Source organism: Acipenser ruthenus, chromosome 28 (assembly GCF_902713425.1).
Source record: "Acipenser ruthenus chromosome 28, fAciRut3.2 maternal haplotype, whole genome shotgun sequence".
Classification (NCBI taxonomy): Eukaryota; Metazoa; Chordata; class Actinopteri; order Acipenseriformes; family Acipenseridae; genus Acipenser; species Acipenser ruthenus.
In genome coordinates, this window is record NC_081216.1 from 21,108,178 (window position 1) to 21,127,560 (window position 19,383).

General features: G+C 37.3%; 1 protein-coding gene across 2 annotated transcripts; it reads right to left on the reverse strand.

Moving 5' to 3' along the window:
- Positions 1-818: 818 nt before the first annotated feature.
- LOC117434824 (ubiquitin carboxyl-terminal hydrolase 47-like) lies at positions 819-19,288 on the reverse strand. Of its 2 annotated transcripts, XM_034057489.3 has the most exons (29): positions 19,049-19,288; positions 15,655-15,714; positions 14,767-14,961; positions 13,975-14,088; positions 13,597-13,750; positions 13,121-13,217; positions 12,875-13,020; positions 12,634-12,713; positions 12,347-12,496; positions 10,770-10,865; positions 10,519-10,671; positions 9,966-10,118; positions 9,698-9,829; positions 9,495-9,571; positions 9,039-9,094; positions 8,579-8,691; positions 8,347-8,451; positions 7,706-7,913; positions 7,326-7,441; positions 6,948-7,067; positions 5,099-5,861; positions 4,830-5,005; positions 4,462-4,542; positions 4,230-4,345; positions 3,162-3,280; positions 2,917-3,047; positions 2,648-2,695; positions 2,369-2,499; positions 819-2,217 (listed from the first exon to the last, which is right to left on the reverse strand). In XM_034057489.3, exons 1-29 carry the CDS (start codon positions 19,091-19,093, stop codon positions 2,043-2,045), a joined length of 4,110 nt encoding a protein of 1,369 aa, XP_033913380.1. In that variant the 5' UTR covers positions 19,094-19,288; the 3' UTR covers positions 819-2,042. The 2 variants fall into 2 exon arrangements, with proteins under 2 accessions (XP_033913380.1, XP_033913381.1); XM_034057490.3 differs by lacking the exon at positions 15,655-15,714 and having other exon boundaries at positions 19,049-19,287.
- Between the last annotated feature and the right edge of the window lie 95 nt (positions 19,289-19,383).

Here is a 19,383-nt window from a genome sequence, read left to right on the forward strand (position 1 = left end):
TATTATACCATTATTCAAGGCAACAGATTAAGGACAAGCATGAAGTAAACTTTAACTATGTTTTAATACAGCAAAATACGCAATTTCTATCTTATTTAACTTCTTTGTTCATGACAAAAGTATGGGCACCCCTGATCTAACAGCTTTTAGACATTTATGACAATTCTTAACCAGTATATTACATCTGGGACTATTCTGTCTTGCATATTTTCCTTCTGCTCAGACAGATTAGATACACAATGCTTGGCTACTGCTTTTTTCAGATCAGTCAAAATCATTTCTATAAGACTGAGCTCTGGTGAGTGCACTTCTTTCAAGAGTTTCAGTTGAATTTGTTATCTGGTACTTATGGAGTATTGCTCATTGTGGATTTTGGTATTCAATATTTCTTTGATACTGTCCCCCCCCCCCCCCCCCCCCGTGAATCTAACTGCTCTCTTGGCCATCTGTTGTGTTGCTTTTGACTTTAATGCAGCTAAAATACTGTGTAATGGTTTTCAATTAATATATTTTCAAATTAGTTCCACTACATTTTACAAACTTTCAATGTAAAGGTGCCAATGCTTTTGTCATGAACAAAAATTGCTTAAGTTCTTTTGTTACTATTGTTTGTTAAACTACCAGAAATTGTTTATTTTGGTCTTTGTCATTAATTAGTGGCTAATGTTCACTAAGTGCTTGTATTTAACATGCTTTCTGAATGATCTTGTATTAAGTGTAGGGTGTCAATACTTTTGTCTGCGACTATGGTTTTACACATTGGAAATGTGTTAAGGGTGAAAACATGAATGTTACATTTATGAAGACAAAATACTTCGTTTATGAAAAAGCCTTTTAATTCCTTTCTAAAAATCATCTTAACTAGTTCACACAAGGTTTAAATCACAAAATATAATAATAATAATAATAATAATAATAATAATAATAATAAATATTGTTCATCATTATTATTATGAGCATGTCTACAGTAAACAGATTACTGCATGAATGTTTTCAAAGCCATTATTTTGATTGGTTTAAGTCTATGCAGAACTGCTTTTAAAAAAATCGGTGTACATTTGTGCAGCAAAGCCAAACTTGTTTTCAACACACTCTTTGTAAAGCAAACCGGTTCTTCATCAAAACCATACCTACCTGCAAAGACATACCCTTAAGGGATTTATTAAACTTGTGCTGAAAAAAATAAAACATTATCTACATAAAACAAAAGTTACACAGACCAAAAATGGGACCTGTACCATGTCAGTGACTTATCCCAAAATTCAGACAAATAATTTACATTAAGCCAAGCAGCAGTAAGAGCTGATAAAACATAATAAATCTTGAGAGTATGAGAACCAATATGTACCACCATTAGCCAACCAAAACTAAATACAATCTTACATGAACAGAAATACAGTATTCATTTCAAATTTCAGAAGGACTAATTGAGTTCAATCCCAACATGGGCTATGGTTGTTAAATCACTGGGCTCGAGAAAAAAAAAAAAAAAAATCAATGTTTGATCAAAATAAGGAAGAATGGAAATGAACCTCAAAGCAAAAAACAAATGATGGAACCTAGGATTTGAGTGTCAAATTAAACAAATGGAAGATGAGCTTTATCAGCGATTCTTTTTACCCTTGAATTTGTTGGGGTCGATTTCAGCCCTTGTATGAGAGATGTGTGTAATAATCTAATGAGGTAATGTGCACATATGAAAGAATGACTACTTTGTAGGCCTGTGCCCAGCTTCCATCAAGCTGAGAAATGCCAGTTTATATCTAGCGGTTGTATGTTCACCCGTCTAAGTTCAATTCATGAAATTGTTTATTTTATTGTATATTAAATACCTTTTGCACTTCCCTTTACAGTACAATACACCATAGTGCACAACATTACTCGGAGTCACAGTATACCTGCTAGGGCTCTGACTGGTGGGCTGTCAGCCAGTTAGCTCTGGTTTACACCAAACTAGATTCCTGCCATGGTGGTACTGCAGCACAGCAGTGGTGCACCAGATTCAGAGAAAGATTCTAGGTAATAAAAGTGGGAGGCGGGCATCAGTCCTGGCTTGAGTCTTTACTTGGTGCACCATCCAAATAGATCTTTAGTGCTTTCTCTTTACGGGGAGAGTAGTTCACTCTGTGTCCTGTCTTAAGGAGACGACTGCTTTCTTTTTTCATAAGTTCATTCCTGCCTTCATCTGACAGATCCATCAGCTCCTCTGTCTTGTCTCTAAATTTAAAAAAAGAAGGGCTGTGAGAAAAACAAAAAGACCACAAAAAAAACACCCTTTGCCCAGAACATTATCTAAGAGTACTCAACCTTCACAGCTTTCAAAACAGAAATTTCAATTTTAAAAGAGGTCTTCACAAATGTATTTTACCTGTAAAAGACGACAGCTCCATCATCACAGATATAGAGAGGCCAAACATTGAGTGTCGATACTTTTGGATTCCAATCTAAATCCTGATGAATTTCCAAGATTGAGATATCACAGGGGAATGTTCCTCTACCCTGCAGGCAATATAAGTGAATTTTCATAAGATCTTCCAAAAACTGAAATATTTCTGTTATCCCACATCACATTCATATTTTAAACAGCTGCAGAACCAGGAAAGAGAAAGAAGTCTACGCATTCCTGTATTTACAAAGAAGCTCTTACCTTTGCAAATTCTGTATTTTCAACAGGAATCCCACTAATCTCACTCAGCTGAAAGAAAAGAAAATTTGGCACAGTCAAGAGATGTCATTTTACATTTAGTTTTTCTTAGTTATGTTTTTACTTCTTGGCCAGAAAACTTTTAGGTTTCAAAATTGGAAAAAAAAAAACCCAAAACTCATGGAAGTCATTTTGTAGCCCAACAGCTTTGAAAAGCATTTTGAACTTAGGCTCAAGGTACCATATTCCTATTCTCTACGGAAGCAACTCACCTTCTGCTTCAGTTCATCGACGCTGCTGCTTTCCAGGACCACTTCCTGGAAGGGTTCCAGCTTCATTTGCGACGGGCTCCATCGCCTTGTTAGCACAGCCAGCTGGGACATGGACTTCATTTTCTCAGGTTCTATGGGCACAGATGTGAAATGCTAATGAAAGGAGAAACACACTCATGTGGACCGAAATTAATATTCAAATTTATTTTTTAAACCACATGGAAGATGAAACACAAACCCATTACCATCAAGCACTTCAAGGAAGACCTCCCAATTGCTGGAGATGTTGATATCTTCTTCATAGACATGATAGTCCAGAAATACTGTTCCAGGATTTTTCCAAGTCTTCTTTCGCAGTCGAAATCTGTAAACAGCATAGTAGAAAAAAATGAATTTGATCAAACCCAGACTGTCATGAGTTCATGTATCTCTAAGTTGGTGTTAAATTGAATTACCAACAAACAGATCATACCAAGTAAAATAGTACTTCAAATAGTATTTAACCCTTTGCGGTCCATTGTCGGACTGGGTCCGACATTGCAATTATTCCTCACAGGTCCTTTGTCGGACTGGGTCCGACATCATTATAGCAACGCAATAAACGGGTGTTTAGTCGTTTTTTCTCCGGAAAAAGCCGAGAAAACCATTCAATTGCCGAGTGGTAGCGACAGGAGCCGAGACAAGTCGGGGGGAAAAAAAAAAAAAAAAAAAAAAAAAAAAGGCGTATTTCATGAATAGTCATACATGGTATCAGGTATCAGATAATGGGCGTCCATAGTAAACAAGCTGGCTAAGTGGGTCAGCGCACTGAGACTATCATGGACATTTGCAGAGCTTTTTTCAGATGTTATAGTAATAAAATAATGACTTGGATCACATTATTGAGGAGTTTGGTGATAAAACGAGTGATCTGGAGATGATCGATCGGTTTTTACGACTATTATTATTATTATTATTTATTTCTTACACAGCTGAACGCTATAGCAAACAAAAGGCTGGGGCGGGGCTGGAGATGCCTAGTGTGTGCTTTGTTGATATGCAGGGCCATTTAAACCCGTTTGACTGTGAAAAAAAATACTTTTAAACAGCGCGTATAAAATTAACTGCGCGTGTGAAAATTAATTAGACCTGGCGTGCCTGACGCGCGATTAATAAATGGACCGCAAAGGGTTAAAGGTCACACATAAGACTCACACAGATTGGTAGTAGAAACACACAGCAGTTACAAAGAAGCAATTCAAAGTTCCAATTTACTTGTGTCCTGTTTTCTCCATTGTGCTGATTGAACAGAACAAAGGTCTATTGATCCTTACCTGTCAATACTGAGGTTCAGCTTACACTGCTCCTTGAGAGGAAGCAAAAGCTCTTCTTTAGACTGCCGCACAGTCATTCCTTTTGCAAACACCGAATCTATCAAAAACCTGCAGGGCTGCAAACAAGCAGGGGAAAGGAAGAATAAAATGTTTGCTTCTAATGTTTTTCAGGCATTTGATTTATATAGCAAATAGTTTGATATACAGTGGAGGAGCACATTTATATTCTTACCTCTGGATCATTTACTAGAAGCTGGTAAACTTTGACCCGATACTCCCCTTTTTTTAGTGCTCTTCCTAATCGTATTGTTATCTGTCAAAAAACAAAAAGGCACGTATTTTCTTAGATCATATTTAATGAGTACAAATTTTAAATCTGAATATTAAACTAGATTTATTCACCTGCATTCACATTTTCAATAGAGTTTAAGTACTATATGAAGACAACTTAAAATTAAGAACCACCTAAAGAAAAACCAAACTAAAATATAGAAGTCTGTTATTAACAGTATATATGCACGTATTGTCAAACTTTAGAGCTGAACTGAATCTGAAAACTGAAATGTAAATGATGGAATCAGGTATTTCAAACTAACCAACCTTGTTATCATCTGAAAAGGAGGACAGCGTCTCATTTAGCCTAACACTTTCAAACTCTTGGTTGTTGGCGTAGACCCGAAAGACCTTAAACTGGGAAGATGGAACTCCAACAAAGGACTCCACATTTTGTTTAAAGGCAGCCAACGTAATCCGTTTATCAAGATGGACCAACAAACCTGAAAAGCAAGCACTTCAATGTTAAAAACACCGGTAACTGTTTAATATACATTTTTGGTAGAATTCTATATGGCAATAAAGACGAAACCTACATTTTTGTCCTTCTCCTGAACCATCATCTGAAGTGTATGGCTCTGCCCTGAAATAAACGTACTGGGTCTCTCCTTTACTCTTCCCATTCTCGTCATATTCACTGTCTGTCCCAGAATCCTCCTCTGCAGTATCCCACGTTTCCTTTTTGCCCTCGTTTGCTTTTGACCTCCGACTGCACGTGATGCTGTGAGAATCCAGCCCGTTGGCTAAAGGGATGGGGGCATTGTCAGCATTGCACAATGTGTCACTACTGTGACCTGAGCTGAGGATATCGCTATCCACTGAGCTAGTGCTGCGGTCATTGTTTAAGTCAGAGTCCGAGCGCTCCTCTGACTGCAAGTTGCTTTCAGGATCGGAGGTCTGAATCCGGTTCTCCAGCTCTCTGTTGTCTAATGAGGTGCTGTCAGTCTCCTGGGAGGGGGACTCGATATTCTCAAAGTCACATGCCTCTGTGCTCTTGACGCTTTCGCTGTTTCCTCCCTGCTGCTGCTGCTGCTGGAGTGACAAGTTCTTGAGTTTTTCGGTGCTTTCTTCCAAAATTGCTTCCACAGTCTTTCTGTTACCCTTCGCCCTTTCAAAGGTGTCCTCCAAACTGCCTGAATCGCCACCAGCTTTTTGGGAAATGGTCCTGTTAAGCTGGGATTGTACAGGTAAAGAAACATACAACCTAATAGTGTTTCCATGGCGATCAAGGAGCTTCCATAAATGAGAATCCGTAAAAGTGACCTGGTGATCTGCTGAATCGGAGCTTTCAATGAACACCTAAAGACAAGGTACAAGTTATTAGTTTCCAATATTTGCAATTAAACATTCTTCTTTTTTTATTAAGACAGAGACAGAAGGGCTGTCAAGCAATTTAAAAAAATGAATCGTGATTAATCTTAAGAGTTAATCTTGGTTTTAATCACGTATTTGAAACAATTAGTGCATCCATCTAATTTAAGTTTGTTTTATTACTAATGCTATTATCATCATCATCGTTATAGTTATTTACAATCCAGAATTGTTAATTGTTTGAACCAACTGCTAAATGACAATGGAGTCAGTTTATTACTCACCTTACTGTTATCAGTTTCCTTTACTCATCGTTTTTCATTGTCGTTTAAATAAGAATAATTTTAAATTATCTTATTAATAACTTGAAATTGCCTAAATAAAACAAAACATTCCCTGACTAATGGTTATATCCTCTATAATTATAAATAATATCGTTTAAAAATAAATGTGGTTATTGAAATAAAACAAAAGCTACAATGTTAACGGATCTTCAGTCGGTAGCTATCCAACAGCTCTGGTTATAGTACCTTCCTTCGCTTGATTCATGGGTTTGCAGTCTGAAATGTCTAAGAGTACTGTGTCAAAACTGTCAGGTTTCATTTGTTGTATTGTTGTCTGCAGCAGAAAAATTACGAGAAAGTGTATTTTGAGAAGTGAAAGCAATTTAAGCAAGCAGCGGGTACAGCAGACTAGATGCACTTCTGTGATACTGGAACTCACTTTGACAGCAGATACAAGTAACACTCTTATTATCCAATGAGGTCCTTCAGTTTGAGTGCTTTGCAACATAATGCAGTTCCATAACGAATTTTACATTCAAACGAGGACTACACTCATTCAATCCAGGCATACACTAAAATGGTGGCGCAAGAAATTACAGTATGCTAAGAGGGACAAGACAGGAGTGCGATTAACGTGCATTAAATTAAAACACGTTATTTGTAGCATGATTAAAAAACAAACCACTGGAAACACTTTTGCATGCATGCTGTACTTTGTGCACCTTTACTATTACTTTAAAGTAGTTTTTTTTGTTATACAAAAAATCCAACATACTTAAGATCTACTGACCTTGTTGCTTCTAAAAAATCCCTCTGCCTTCAGTGTCTTATTGGGCACATAGAGCAGTCTTAGATCATTATAGCAACGCTCCAGCACTATGCGCATCGTGTCAGCAGAAAGTCCTGTTGCCTGCCAAGGGAGAATCATTCAAACAAAAAGCAGGTGGTGAACTTAATACATCCAGAAGAAACTCTAAAACAAAATCTTATTTAGGAAAAAAAATAAAAAAAATTCTGGTAGGAATACTATACTGTTCCTGGAGACCCAGTGTGAACCATTGAATATTATACTGTTCCTGGAGACCCAGTGTGAACCATTTAATACTATACTGTTCCTGGAGACCCAGTGTGAACCATTGAATACTATACTGTTCCTGGAGACCCTTACCTGTGAAAGGAGCTGCGTGAACTCTGTGACCGTCTGGTTCAAGTAAGCTCGAACAGTGACAGGAAGGGCAATGGTCTCCGTTTTGAGGTCAACAACATGCACTTTCACCATTACTTCTGAAAAGAAACAAGGAGTGGTACAAAATAAACATGTGCACACTGTAATCACCAATCTAGTTTGCAGCAAATAATATAATACTGACACCCTGTGGCCAAACTGAGTTATAGGCTTAACAGGTGCATCCGATTAACTAGCCTCTAATACGGTAGTCTGATTGGCTGACCCACCATTCAGATCATATTGTTATTTGGTTCTGAACATACAATCACGTCAATCAGCTGTAAGGGAAGGTTCTGAACTGTTAATTAACAATTTCATACCTCCTGGTTTGTACAGTTGGAAGACCTGTTCTGGTCTTTTTGTTTCTAACAGCAGGTCAAACATATAGGATGACTTCACTCCACCTAGCAACAATCCCATTGGGGTCTCCTCCTCTCCTTCATAGGACCTTTCGAGGTACTCATGAAACTCATCATATTTAACAAGTCGACAGCAGTCCAGTGCAACAAACCCATCCAGATCCAGCAACTGAAAATGAACAAAGCAATCTTAAACCAACTGCATTTCTAAATGGTGGGGGTCATAGATACATTGAAACATTACACACCACTAGGTTAGTACAGCGGATCTTAAACCTGTCTTATAGATCTGGATTTATTTATTGCTCCTTTCTATTTTTTTCTTTTCAAAAACTTTTCCAGCTAGTGTTGCTCACCTGAGTTTTTTTTTTTTTTTTTTTTATCATCATTTTGAAAACCTTTTCAAGAACATTAGAAGTACAGTAAAACTTGTATTCACATTCACAGACACCTGGAAATTAGGTGGTCACTAGCCAGCAAACCCCCAGAACTTTTGAAAAGGTGAAAAGGGTACCCTGCATAACCAGCCTCCTGTCTTTATCCCTTTAGTGAGTGGTTAATTCTGGCTTCACAGTATTGTGCCATCTCCTTAAAATACATACCTTATATGCCATTTCCACAGCTTCCCTCAGTGTTTTATCTCTATGGACCTCAAGTTTGTTTTCCATCATGATCATCTTCACAGGGTGCATGCAGAACAGCTTAATCTAAAAGAAAAGATGACTTTTTTTCTTTTGGTAACTGACCATAGCTACCCAGGTTATTACAACATTAATTGTATTCAATATTAAATCTTAAATGACATTGAAATTCGTTCCTGTTTCCGTATCATACCTTGCAGGTGTTGCGTTCAATTTCACGTTGCCTCTTTTCCTGCTCTTCCATCTCCTCCTCTTTTTGAACTAGGTACTTTATATGCTCTGGAAATTCTTGAACATCCAAATACTCTAGTAATAAAATGTAAAGTCATAAACACACTACAAAAGCATGCAATTGTTAAGTTAGGATATATACAGATGGGACAAGAAATACAAGATCAGTGAGAGAAAACCATATGATTCATATTACATTCAGCAAAGAGAGTTAGTGGTATAATCTAATTTTGAATGCACCACTTATTTATATAAAATCAATGGTAAGAGGCTTAACATTCATAACTGAAGAGTTATATTTTTTTATTTGTTTTGTTTTATATTTTCTTAACTTCAAAAACGATCTCTGAAAGTACATTGTTTGTTCAGAAAAGCAGAAAATCAACCCTGTGAGTTGCAGGACCAGCAGATAAGACACTTACTTGCATTCCTTGCAGGATCCTTAAGCCTATAAATCAGCATGTATGCATTTGTGGAGCTGTTGAAATTAAAAGAGTGGTTTGTCAATTAATGCTTACCCATTTATGAAGCTAAAAAACACACCACTAATGTTACAAAACCAATATCATCATTTCTTTATCTTCCAAGTTGATCCAAAACTAGTTTGTCCAGTTGGTTTTCTTTCTCTAAAATAGTGCGAACAGCAATCTGGATTACAAAGGCTTTAATGATTATAGAATAGCTAATGATTGCGTTTACATTTACTTAGCATGAAACAGGGCGTTCTGCCGGAAAACTGGGCATTGAGGTAATTAAGGACTTCAGGGTGTGAATACAATATTAAAACTAAAAAATGTGAGTATTACATGCTGTATGATGCAACCTTATTTTAAAGCAGCCAGGGCAAAAAAAAAAAAAAACAACAATAACCCACAAACCTGGCAAAGGCGCTGGAGTAATAGCCTCTGCTTCCTGAGGATCCACCGTAAGTTTTCCGAATGTCATCTTGGGTAATCTGTAGAATAGAGTTACTAGAAATCAGCACGCACAAAGTCAATTATACTGTACGTGTGCAAAATAAAATAAAAACATGTTAAAAAATGATTCCCCGTTTACAGGATCATAAAAAAAGGTTTTTTACCTTACTAACATGCTGATCATTAAAACTGTACCACTGGCCATCGCTGAACGATTTGATGCAAGCATAGTAGTGTCCCCCAGCAGCACTTCCAGAGTGGACCATAACTGAGAAGAGCTCGTAAGTTAAAGAACTCTGGAATATAAAAAAAAAAGTTAGAATTACAATTTGTGCTTGAAAATCAGTTCAAAAACACAGTTTCATTGCCCTGTATACGGATTGAGTCAGGATACCAGGGTTAACATTCCTGCCCCTCTTCTGCTTGAAGTACCTTAGATTTTAAACCTGCACTGCTGCTGCTCTCCAGACAAATTCCCTCATCAACGCCATCATCAGTGGAGAAATCATTGCTCATCTGATCGCTGTGACAGCTCCCTTCGTTTTCAGCTCCACTGTCTGTGCAACTCTCGGTTTGAGGCGATTTCTACATAAAGACAATAGTTTCAGTTTTCTGGCATTGCAAATGTGACAGCATCCTACTTATGAATGGAATACATTTTTAATAACCAAAAAAATACACCAACAGATTAAGATACATACAAATAGATAGATAGACAGTTTCGTTTTATAGCTAATTCACAAGCAGGTGTGTGTTATTTACATACATGTCTTTGGCAAGATTAATGTAATGCAAATTCTAGCTAAATCTATTAAATAAACAGCAGATCAATAAAATGTTTAATAATACGATGCACTTTGAGATTAGAAGTCGAATCTCAGGAAGTTTTTCCAGATTTTTTTTTTAGTAACATTTTTTTATTAAGTATTAATCCCAGCTTTAGAGAACATTTATGAGAACCCCGCCCCCCCCACCTTGAAATTACCTCATCTTCTACATCAATAAAAGGACTCATATCCAGCTCTTCAGGGAAAGTCATACGATCGTTCAGCTTAATCCGATGCATGGTGGTGTAGTCAAAATCAAACCGCTTTAACTGGAGCGTCAACAGGTAGGGAACGTGCAGGAACCTCAGGCCCTAAAATACGTATTTGATGGAAGATTTAAATTAAGCGATTTACATACTTAGTCTGCAAGCACTTATTTTTGTATATCTTGTTGTGTGGCATGCTTTACCTTTCGTGCATCACATTTCTTTTTACAGCGCTCACAGAAGTATTGATTGGGGCCATCCAGAGTCTCTGGCTGGATGAATGCTTGAAGTGCTTCTTCCTGTTACATAAATGTCATTAATAACTATTTATATTTTTGATGAATTGATTCAAACTCTACTAAGAAAAAAATAAAATAAAAAAGTAAAACAATTATTTTAAATAGTCAAGTACATTCTCTTCTGACTTGCCTGAGAATCACCCCAATAGGCTTCAAGTTAACAGTACATTATAGTTGATTACCTCCACCGAGCAAACATATTTAAAGAATGTCAAAAATGCAAACCCTGCTATGAATATCAACTGACAAAATCAGGGCATGCTGCCCGCGAATGTTGCCTGTGCACTATATGGACCCACTCACTCAACAATATATATATATATATATATATATACATATATATATATATATATATATATATATATATACATATATATATATATATATATATATATATATATATATATATATATATATCTATAAAGGGATGCACCGAATCCAGGTTTGATTCAGTATTCAGTTCGATATTCAGCCGATTCTTTTGAGATGGATTCAGTATTCGGCCGAATACCGAACCGAAAACCGAATCTACAAAAACTGTCAAGAAAAACTGAAGGAAACTGTTGAATGAAAAACAGACTGGCAGCTACTAACAAGGGACGCGCACAATCTATTGTTTTGAGCCTTTTAGTTTAGTATTTTTCTTATCGAATGGAAATAAATCCCTGAATAAGATTTCAGTTTGAAACTTACACAATTTACCGCTAGCCCCCCTCCCCCCACAACAGAAAGGTAAAAATACAGAACTGTTTACTTTACCTTTACAAGAAAGGAGAGCTGCATCTTTACCATAACCCACTATTTTCTTTAATGACATTTCAACCTGTGTCACCTGCTCTGAGAGTAGGGTTGCCAACAGGCTCCAGAATCTCAGGACACTTTAAGGAAAGTCAGGTTTTGTAAGTTGCCTCTCTAAACTGCAATGGATTCAGTAAAGTGAGTGTGAATTGTGTGAACTGTTGCTAAATTAATTGAATTGTTTTACTTAGTTGTTACCAAAAGCACACACATGCCTGCGAGGATCGTTTCCATCAATCAGACCTATACAGCAGTTGCATGGCGTGTTTAGTGCGTGCACAACCAGGGAGTTGAGAGCCGCAACACAGTTCAAACATGTGTCTTGTTATTAAATACAAAAGTTACATTCAATACAGGATTCAAGTCTTATTTAAAGAAGAACCTCACACATTGGATGGATATATTAAAATGGATGTGCGTCTGGACGGACATAGGATTCGGATTCGGTTCACCGAATCCTAAGTATTCGTCCGAATCCAAACTGCTCAAAAAGTATTTGGACTGAATCCGAAACCGAAACCTGGATTCGGTGCATCCCTAATTAATTAATAATATATATATATATATATATATTTATTATCTCAATCAATGGTGGTTCCTTCGGAATAGTTAATCCAAGCAAAATGTGTAAACCAATCAGGATGGTAGAACTTAGGCATGCCAATATATAACATTTCACCCACCACACTGCCAAATGCCTGGTTGGAACCATAGGGTCGGATGACCAGCGGGATATCGAGATAAGTGTCGATTCTCCAGCTCTCGTATCCACACTCCAGACACCGTACATAATCCTTCAACTTGCCCTGATACAGCTGATTGATAAGGTCAGCCTCGAGGGAAAAAAAAAAAGAATCTGGTAAACACATATTCAAATCAGAGAACACAAAGCACTGGGTGTCTCACCCTGGAAATTGTCCAGCTGCTGACTTAGCAAAGCTTCATTTCTACTTAGCAACTCATCGGGTACCTGCTCAGTCAGCCTCCACTTTTGCTCCAGTGCATCAAACATGACTCTGCATAACTCCTGGACATCATGCTGTTGCCAAGCTGTGTGAAACACAGAAGAAATAAGATGGCTGAGAGTTTTGGAAAGACTGAATTATACAAGTACACTTCATTTACTGTACCATAGTAAAAGTATGACAAACACAATTCTACAATAAGGGGCACAAAACCACACTGTTAAAATGTAAAATCAGCTTCAGTACCTTCACTGCTGTCCCACCCAAAGCTGCGGGTCACATCTGTTGTTTCAATGGCTCTTTTCTTACTGGTCTGCAACAAAACAAAGAGCCGCTGGAGTTGGTATGGGATGCTGGTAACTTGGTCTTCTTCAGACTCCTCAAACTCCCAGCTAGAGTAGAAAGAAATAACAGGAAAAAAGCATGCTATTTTAAGCAAGTTCCTTATCTCAAGCATTTCTGCAAATTCAAAATATGCTGAGTAGTTCTCACTTGTACAGAGCATTTCTGAACTCAGGAGTCATATAGAGGGTCTGCAGCAAGCTGTTTAGGTAGCAGGTCATGGCTTGGTTCACCAAACCAACATATCCTACAGAAAAAAAGGAAGATAATATTCATTATTAAATAACGCTTAAGATGTTTACGAGATAACAGCGCAATATTTACATTTAGCTTCTCGTAGCTAAAGATTATGCAGTTTGCAAAAAGTTGGAAGAGCAGTTTCTAAGATATTTATTTGGGGTATTCTTACCAATTCTGAAATGCCAATTCCTACTGAAATATTGCATGACTTAAATTGAAACAAAGTTTTCTAAAGTTTGGTACACTAAGCTTAACATAAACCATCCTACGCAAGGGCAGTAGTCAAAAAAAAAAAAAAAAAAGACCCAACTTTGTATTTACTGCATTGTTGGCAATGCCATGGCTGTATGCACAACCAGATTAATACAGAGCATTGTTTTTCTTACCAGTTTCTGATTTGCTGAGGATAGAGGAGTACGAGTAGCTCTGGCTGCTGTAGTCGCTGCTGCAGCCGACTGTGCCGTCTCTAGGAAGAGGACCAACAAATCTGTCCCGAGAGCTGTCATCAAGGCCACTGCTGTCCGCTGTACCCGATTCATCCTGACACAAAACTTAATGTGACTAACTATTGGATACAGTATCACCAGTTCGACACTAAATTCAACCTACAAACCTCTCATGCACAAAGCCAATAATGCACAAACAAAGCCGATCATTGATACAAATAAATACAACTAGTGAACATCTGGTGGGTTAACCTTTTCACTTACAGTACCTGCGATTTCTTTAAGCATGGAGTCATTTTTGAGTTAGTTTCTACTTACTGATGCTATTTGAGGCTGTTCGCCATCTTTATCGGTCAGATGTAGAAAGTTTTTCTTCCCTGCTTCAAAGCCAGACTCTGACAGAGGTTTGTCACTGCTATGATCCAGGGGAGCCTGAATAAATAAATAAAAAAGAAAAGAAAAACAGCAGTCGTATCAAGTTGATTTCTCCCATAAAACTATTTTAAAAAAGTTAATGTCTGCAATGATTGATAGATACACATCTTGACAGATAGAGAGATAGATAGATGGAGGCTGTGTGGTCCAGTGGTTAAAGAAACAGGCTTATAACCAGAAGGTCCCTGGTTCAAATCCCACCTCAGCCACTGACTCATTGTGTGACCCTGAGCAAGTCACTTAACCTCCTTGTGCTCCGTCTTTCAGGCGAGACGTAATTGTAAGTCGCCTTGGATAAAGGCGTCTGCTAAATAAACAAATAATAGATAATTATTGATTTATTTGGCAGATGCCTTTACCAGAGGTGACTACAGGTTTACAATGTAAGCTCAATATTTATATACAGTATACTTCACAGAAAGTGCAAATTATACTACTAAAGTACAATATGAAATAAGATGTAGTAAGTTAGGATTCCAACAATCTGTATCTACAATGACATATTAGCAATGCAATAGTGCAAGGAGAGTGCATCATCTGAGGATCCAGTAACGTGGTTGCTTAGGTCAGATGTTATTACCAGTAGGATTTTTACTGGTTGCGTCAGCCAATTCTGCTGCTTACAGAGAGATATATAGATATACAAGCTGAAATGTATCTAAATCATATGCTTACCAGGTCTGTAGGACTGCCCCACACCAAATCAAAAGTGTTATTTACATAGCCAGCCTTGGAGGCGACATCCTCAAAGAGCTTTCTGAGGGAGGTTGAAGCAGGGAGGTTTAAGGTAAGTCTCTCATTAACGGTCTTAGCATTCGTGGTGTCCTGAACGATACACAGCACGCGAGGTTCATCTGCAGCATTTTCAATCTAAACAAAAAGAGAATGTGCCTCTTTCAATGACCCGACGCTTATTCACCTTCACGAGTGAAGCTTTTGCTTGCAAACAAAATACAGAAATGAAATGCGCAATACATCTAGTTTTAGTAAGTTATTTACAAAAGAAAGGCACCCTGCTGTGGGCTCATGAACACTCCTCTGTAGGACTAGAAGTAATTCAACAAATTACAGGTCATGATTATAATACAAGAAATAAAAACAGTAGCTGCAAACACTTTCACCAGTGTTAAGGATTTATCAAATACCTAGCATGCAGTACGGTGAGTAAATCAACTAAAATGTTTGAAGGTACCGTACTATATCTAGACAATTAAAATATTTTTTTAAATATATAGAATTACTGGCAGAAACTGCATACTACAGCCAAGACATTGAAGCTAGTAGTTGGTTAGAAGTCTTATTTAATCCCAGACTTGTATATTAAATCTACAGTACATCAGGTTCAGAATCTCTTGCTGTTGCTGTCAAAAGTCCACACACTACATTAGACCTGTTCTGCTTATTAGTATTGTGCTGCATAGTCAATATAGAATCAGGCAGACAAACCTAAAAGAATCCCATGCTTATGTAAGGTTATTAACCAACATGCCCCTGCACTAAAGCATGCCATTATCTCACACCTTGCTCCAACAGCAGTCTGTTGGACTGCATTCAAATGGCTACCTGTGAGAATTTCTTCTTCATTTCATCAAAAATACTTTGTCTGCAACTCCAAAACATACCCTATGATACATAAATTTAAAAAAAAATTAAAAAACTGTTATAACAACCAAAATGTTTTTTGTCAATTCTATTTAGATACAGGGACAGCTTTTAAAGGAATACTATTAAAGCACCACAGTTGCCAAAAAATAAATCTTTTAAATGTATTATAATCTATGGTTACAGGTTAAGCAACTCAGAGCTGTCAACGCACCAATGAGCATTATCAGATTAGGTCTTCTACAAACTACAAACCTATTTGTGGTGAAGGATACCTCCTCTGTGACTTGGTATCCAAATCACTTATCACCGATAATGTACTGTAGCCTATAGCAATCTTCTCCTACTCAACTGAAACCCACAATATATTTATATTTTTTTCTATATATATATATATATATATATATATATATATATATATGTATAATCCTTGTAAACGAAATTCAGGTTTTCCTTTCTGCTGTGCAATTATTTTTACCATAAGAAACCTAAAGTAAACACACACATTTTCTGCTTGTTTTACACCACCAGCATTATTGTGGGCCACTTCCTAGAGAAAAAGCCAATCAGAATGCATTTGCTTGGTACCCTGCCCAAAAAAAAAACAAACTATACAACATGTGATTTTTAGCAATGACCTCGACAGTGAACTGCACCATTCCTAAACAGAGTCGAGCTGGGATTCATCTAACGATGATGACACAAACAAAAAAACACATGATCCTTCACACTCAAAATGACTGAATGAAGCAACGCTTCAAACTTCTTGTAGCAAAACAGTGATGCAGCTGCCAGCTGGAAGGGACATGGTATGTGCCAGTGTTTATGTTACAAACTCGTGATCTGCCATTTTACTATTTTGGTATATGCTGTGGAGACTTACAAGATAGTGTGTTCCTTTCAGCCAACAAAATAAGAGAGACACACCACAGAGTTTACATGGATTTTGGGTTTAATTACGATTCAGTGTTCTATGTCATGATACTGAACTAACTGTGTGACAAGTTAACTGTAGATACGTGCTTTCTAGCACTGATTACAGGCTTGCTGAACATATCAATACTGCAGGCTGACTCACCCTGGAGAATTGCATGCTGTCAAATGTTTTAATTTGTGCTAGCAGGTGCCTTTTTTTCACTCACCAGCTAGGCCATACGAATGAAAAAGACTGTCTTACTGCTGCTTGAACACAGAATACACTAAAATGAGCTATATGTAGTTTGAATGCAGAAACGTAGAGGCACGATGGAAGACCATGACATGAGGACACACATGAGAACACAAAGGACAAACTACATCACTTCAATAAAGGAGATTTACTTAAAGGGCAAGGTGCACCACCACACAGTGTGTGATCCCAGCCCAGACAACAAACAGGTCATTGTCTGAAAGCATTATTACATCACCTATGAGGAACTGCTTCCCAAGTCGTGGGCAGAACAAAAGATACAGGAGCCTCTTATAGTATCACCTATGCTGTGGTGATGTCATCACCTGTCTTGTAGTGATGTCATCACCTATGTTCTAGTGATGTCATCACCTAGCAAGGCAGTACATTTACATTAAAGGAAATACTTCAGACAGTATTTATAACATTTATTTATAACAATGTGGTAATAGGGTTGTAGTGTTTATTATTATTATTATTATGAAGGTTTATAACCCTAAAAACTGTTACAGTACAATATTAAATATTACATATATACTGTTACAGTATATAAAAAATATTACATGTTTACAGTGTAAGAGTGCAGCAAGATAAATTGAAGTGAAATTTACAGCGACTCATTAAGGACAGCAAGGAAAAAACTGAAATGTGTTATTTTTATTTGTTATCCTCAAAGTATGAACCACCCTAGAAACTGCCTCAAAAAACCAACATTTTGGGATTAAGCAAATGTTCTTAATTAGAGGTTACACAAAAATCTGTGCCTGGTTTGAGTTTTGCTAGTTCAACAAACAATCACAGTACCTTTCACAGAATGTTAACACTGAAGGTACGAAAGAAATGGTGTTTTCCTGCACTTCTTAGATAGGGCCTTCATCTGAATTTCTATGAAACACTGAACTTGAAAGAAAACTGACACTGTAAAATACTGCAAAGTGGATGGCAAGATTTACCAGTGCAGGTCAAGCATGTGCTGCAGTTCCAAAGCAGATACAAGACAGCTAAAAATCACTCTACCCAGGCTGCACCCTGTATGACAAATGAATAGATGAATAATGCATTAGCCATGTAAGACAATGCTTTCAGAGCTCGACATTAGCACAGATACTGTCAAGAAGTCATTTAAACACAGGGTGGATCTATGCGCATTTCAGTGTAGGTCATTTGTAAAAAGTAATTCAAAATAATTCTCAATAACGGTGCATAGGCTGCAGTATAGTACTCGTGTTTGCTGTAGTTTGAAATAAAGCAGCAACAGAAAAATACCTCTTTAGGCTGTATTACACGTGTGCCATATGGTTGGTTTTGTTGTTTCTTGCACTTACATTCAATTTACGTAAAGAAAATCCTGTGTGAAATGTTTAGTCAAAAGTTCCACTTTTCTACAGTAATTTTACAGTGAGCTCACACAGATAAACTTCCATTTTTCTACAGTAATTTGACAGTGAGCTCACAGATACGCACATATATCTCAATATTATTTTCATTGTGTCAATTTTTTCACACATCAAACTGTTCATAAACTCGCAGTTCTGTATACTTGGTGCTAAACAAATTGTACCATTTTAATTTAAACTGCAATACAAAAACAGTACAATTACTCCACTGCTTTTAATCAATGTTTCACCAACTCCACATCTATTTCCAAACGATCAGTTATCGTTAACCATGATCGCAATGCACCACAGCATAATGTTTGTAGCCATGATCAAATCAAAGCCTTCGTGTCACAGTACACGGGTCCATCAGTACTGGGAGTCTGCGCCTGCAAACGATCCCAATTAATAACAATGCAAACGTATTCTTGTATTATTAGATTCCCATTGGCAACACAGCAGAAACACTGGGAAAATGATCTGAACTATGTGCTTACCGAACACAGTTAATACAACACAGAAATATTTGAAAATATTTATTTCCACTGACGGATGACGTAAGGGTGCGTATATAGAGAACCACCCTAGCGTTCTGTACTATTGGTATTCAAATCCCTTCTTATTTATCTGTAAAACATGTATCTGTAGTCGTTGCTTGTTATGTTCAGTGTAGTAGTATTTGATTTAGTTTTTTTTTAACAGTAAACACCATGTTTAGATTTTGTTTTTCCTCACTAGAAGGCTGGACGCGTTGTTTGTTTACCGTGAAGAAGGACCGGGCCCTGTCTCTACCACTTTCATTTAATCTTACCTCTTTCGGTACGAGTTCATTTTCATCGCTAGGAACCATTTCCATGAACACCGAAACCGTTTCAACACACCGTTACCCGACCTTGAGAGTCAGTAAGAGCGCTTGTGGCCGGCGTGCCGGGTCATTGTCGATAAATGTAAAAAGAAAACCAAAAAAAAAATCAAAACAAACGCAGAGAATTTTCTGGTCTGATACTCTACCAACAGCACAACAATCAATGGAATAAAATGTCCGTCCTTCAATATCGCGAGATTTGACGTAATTTCAGAAGTACTCTTTACACCCAGCAGGGGTCAGTCACGTCGAATTCCCTTCTCGGTGCGTTCAGATCTAAC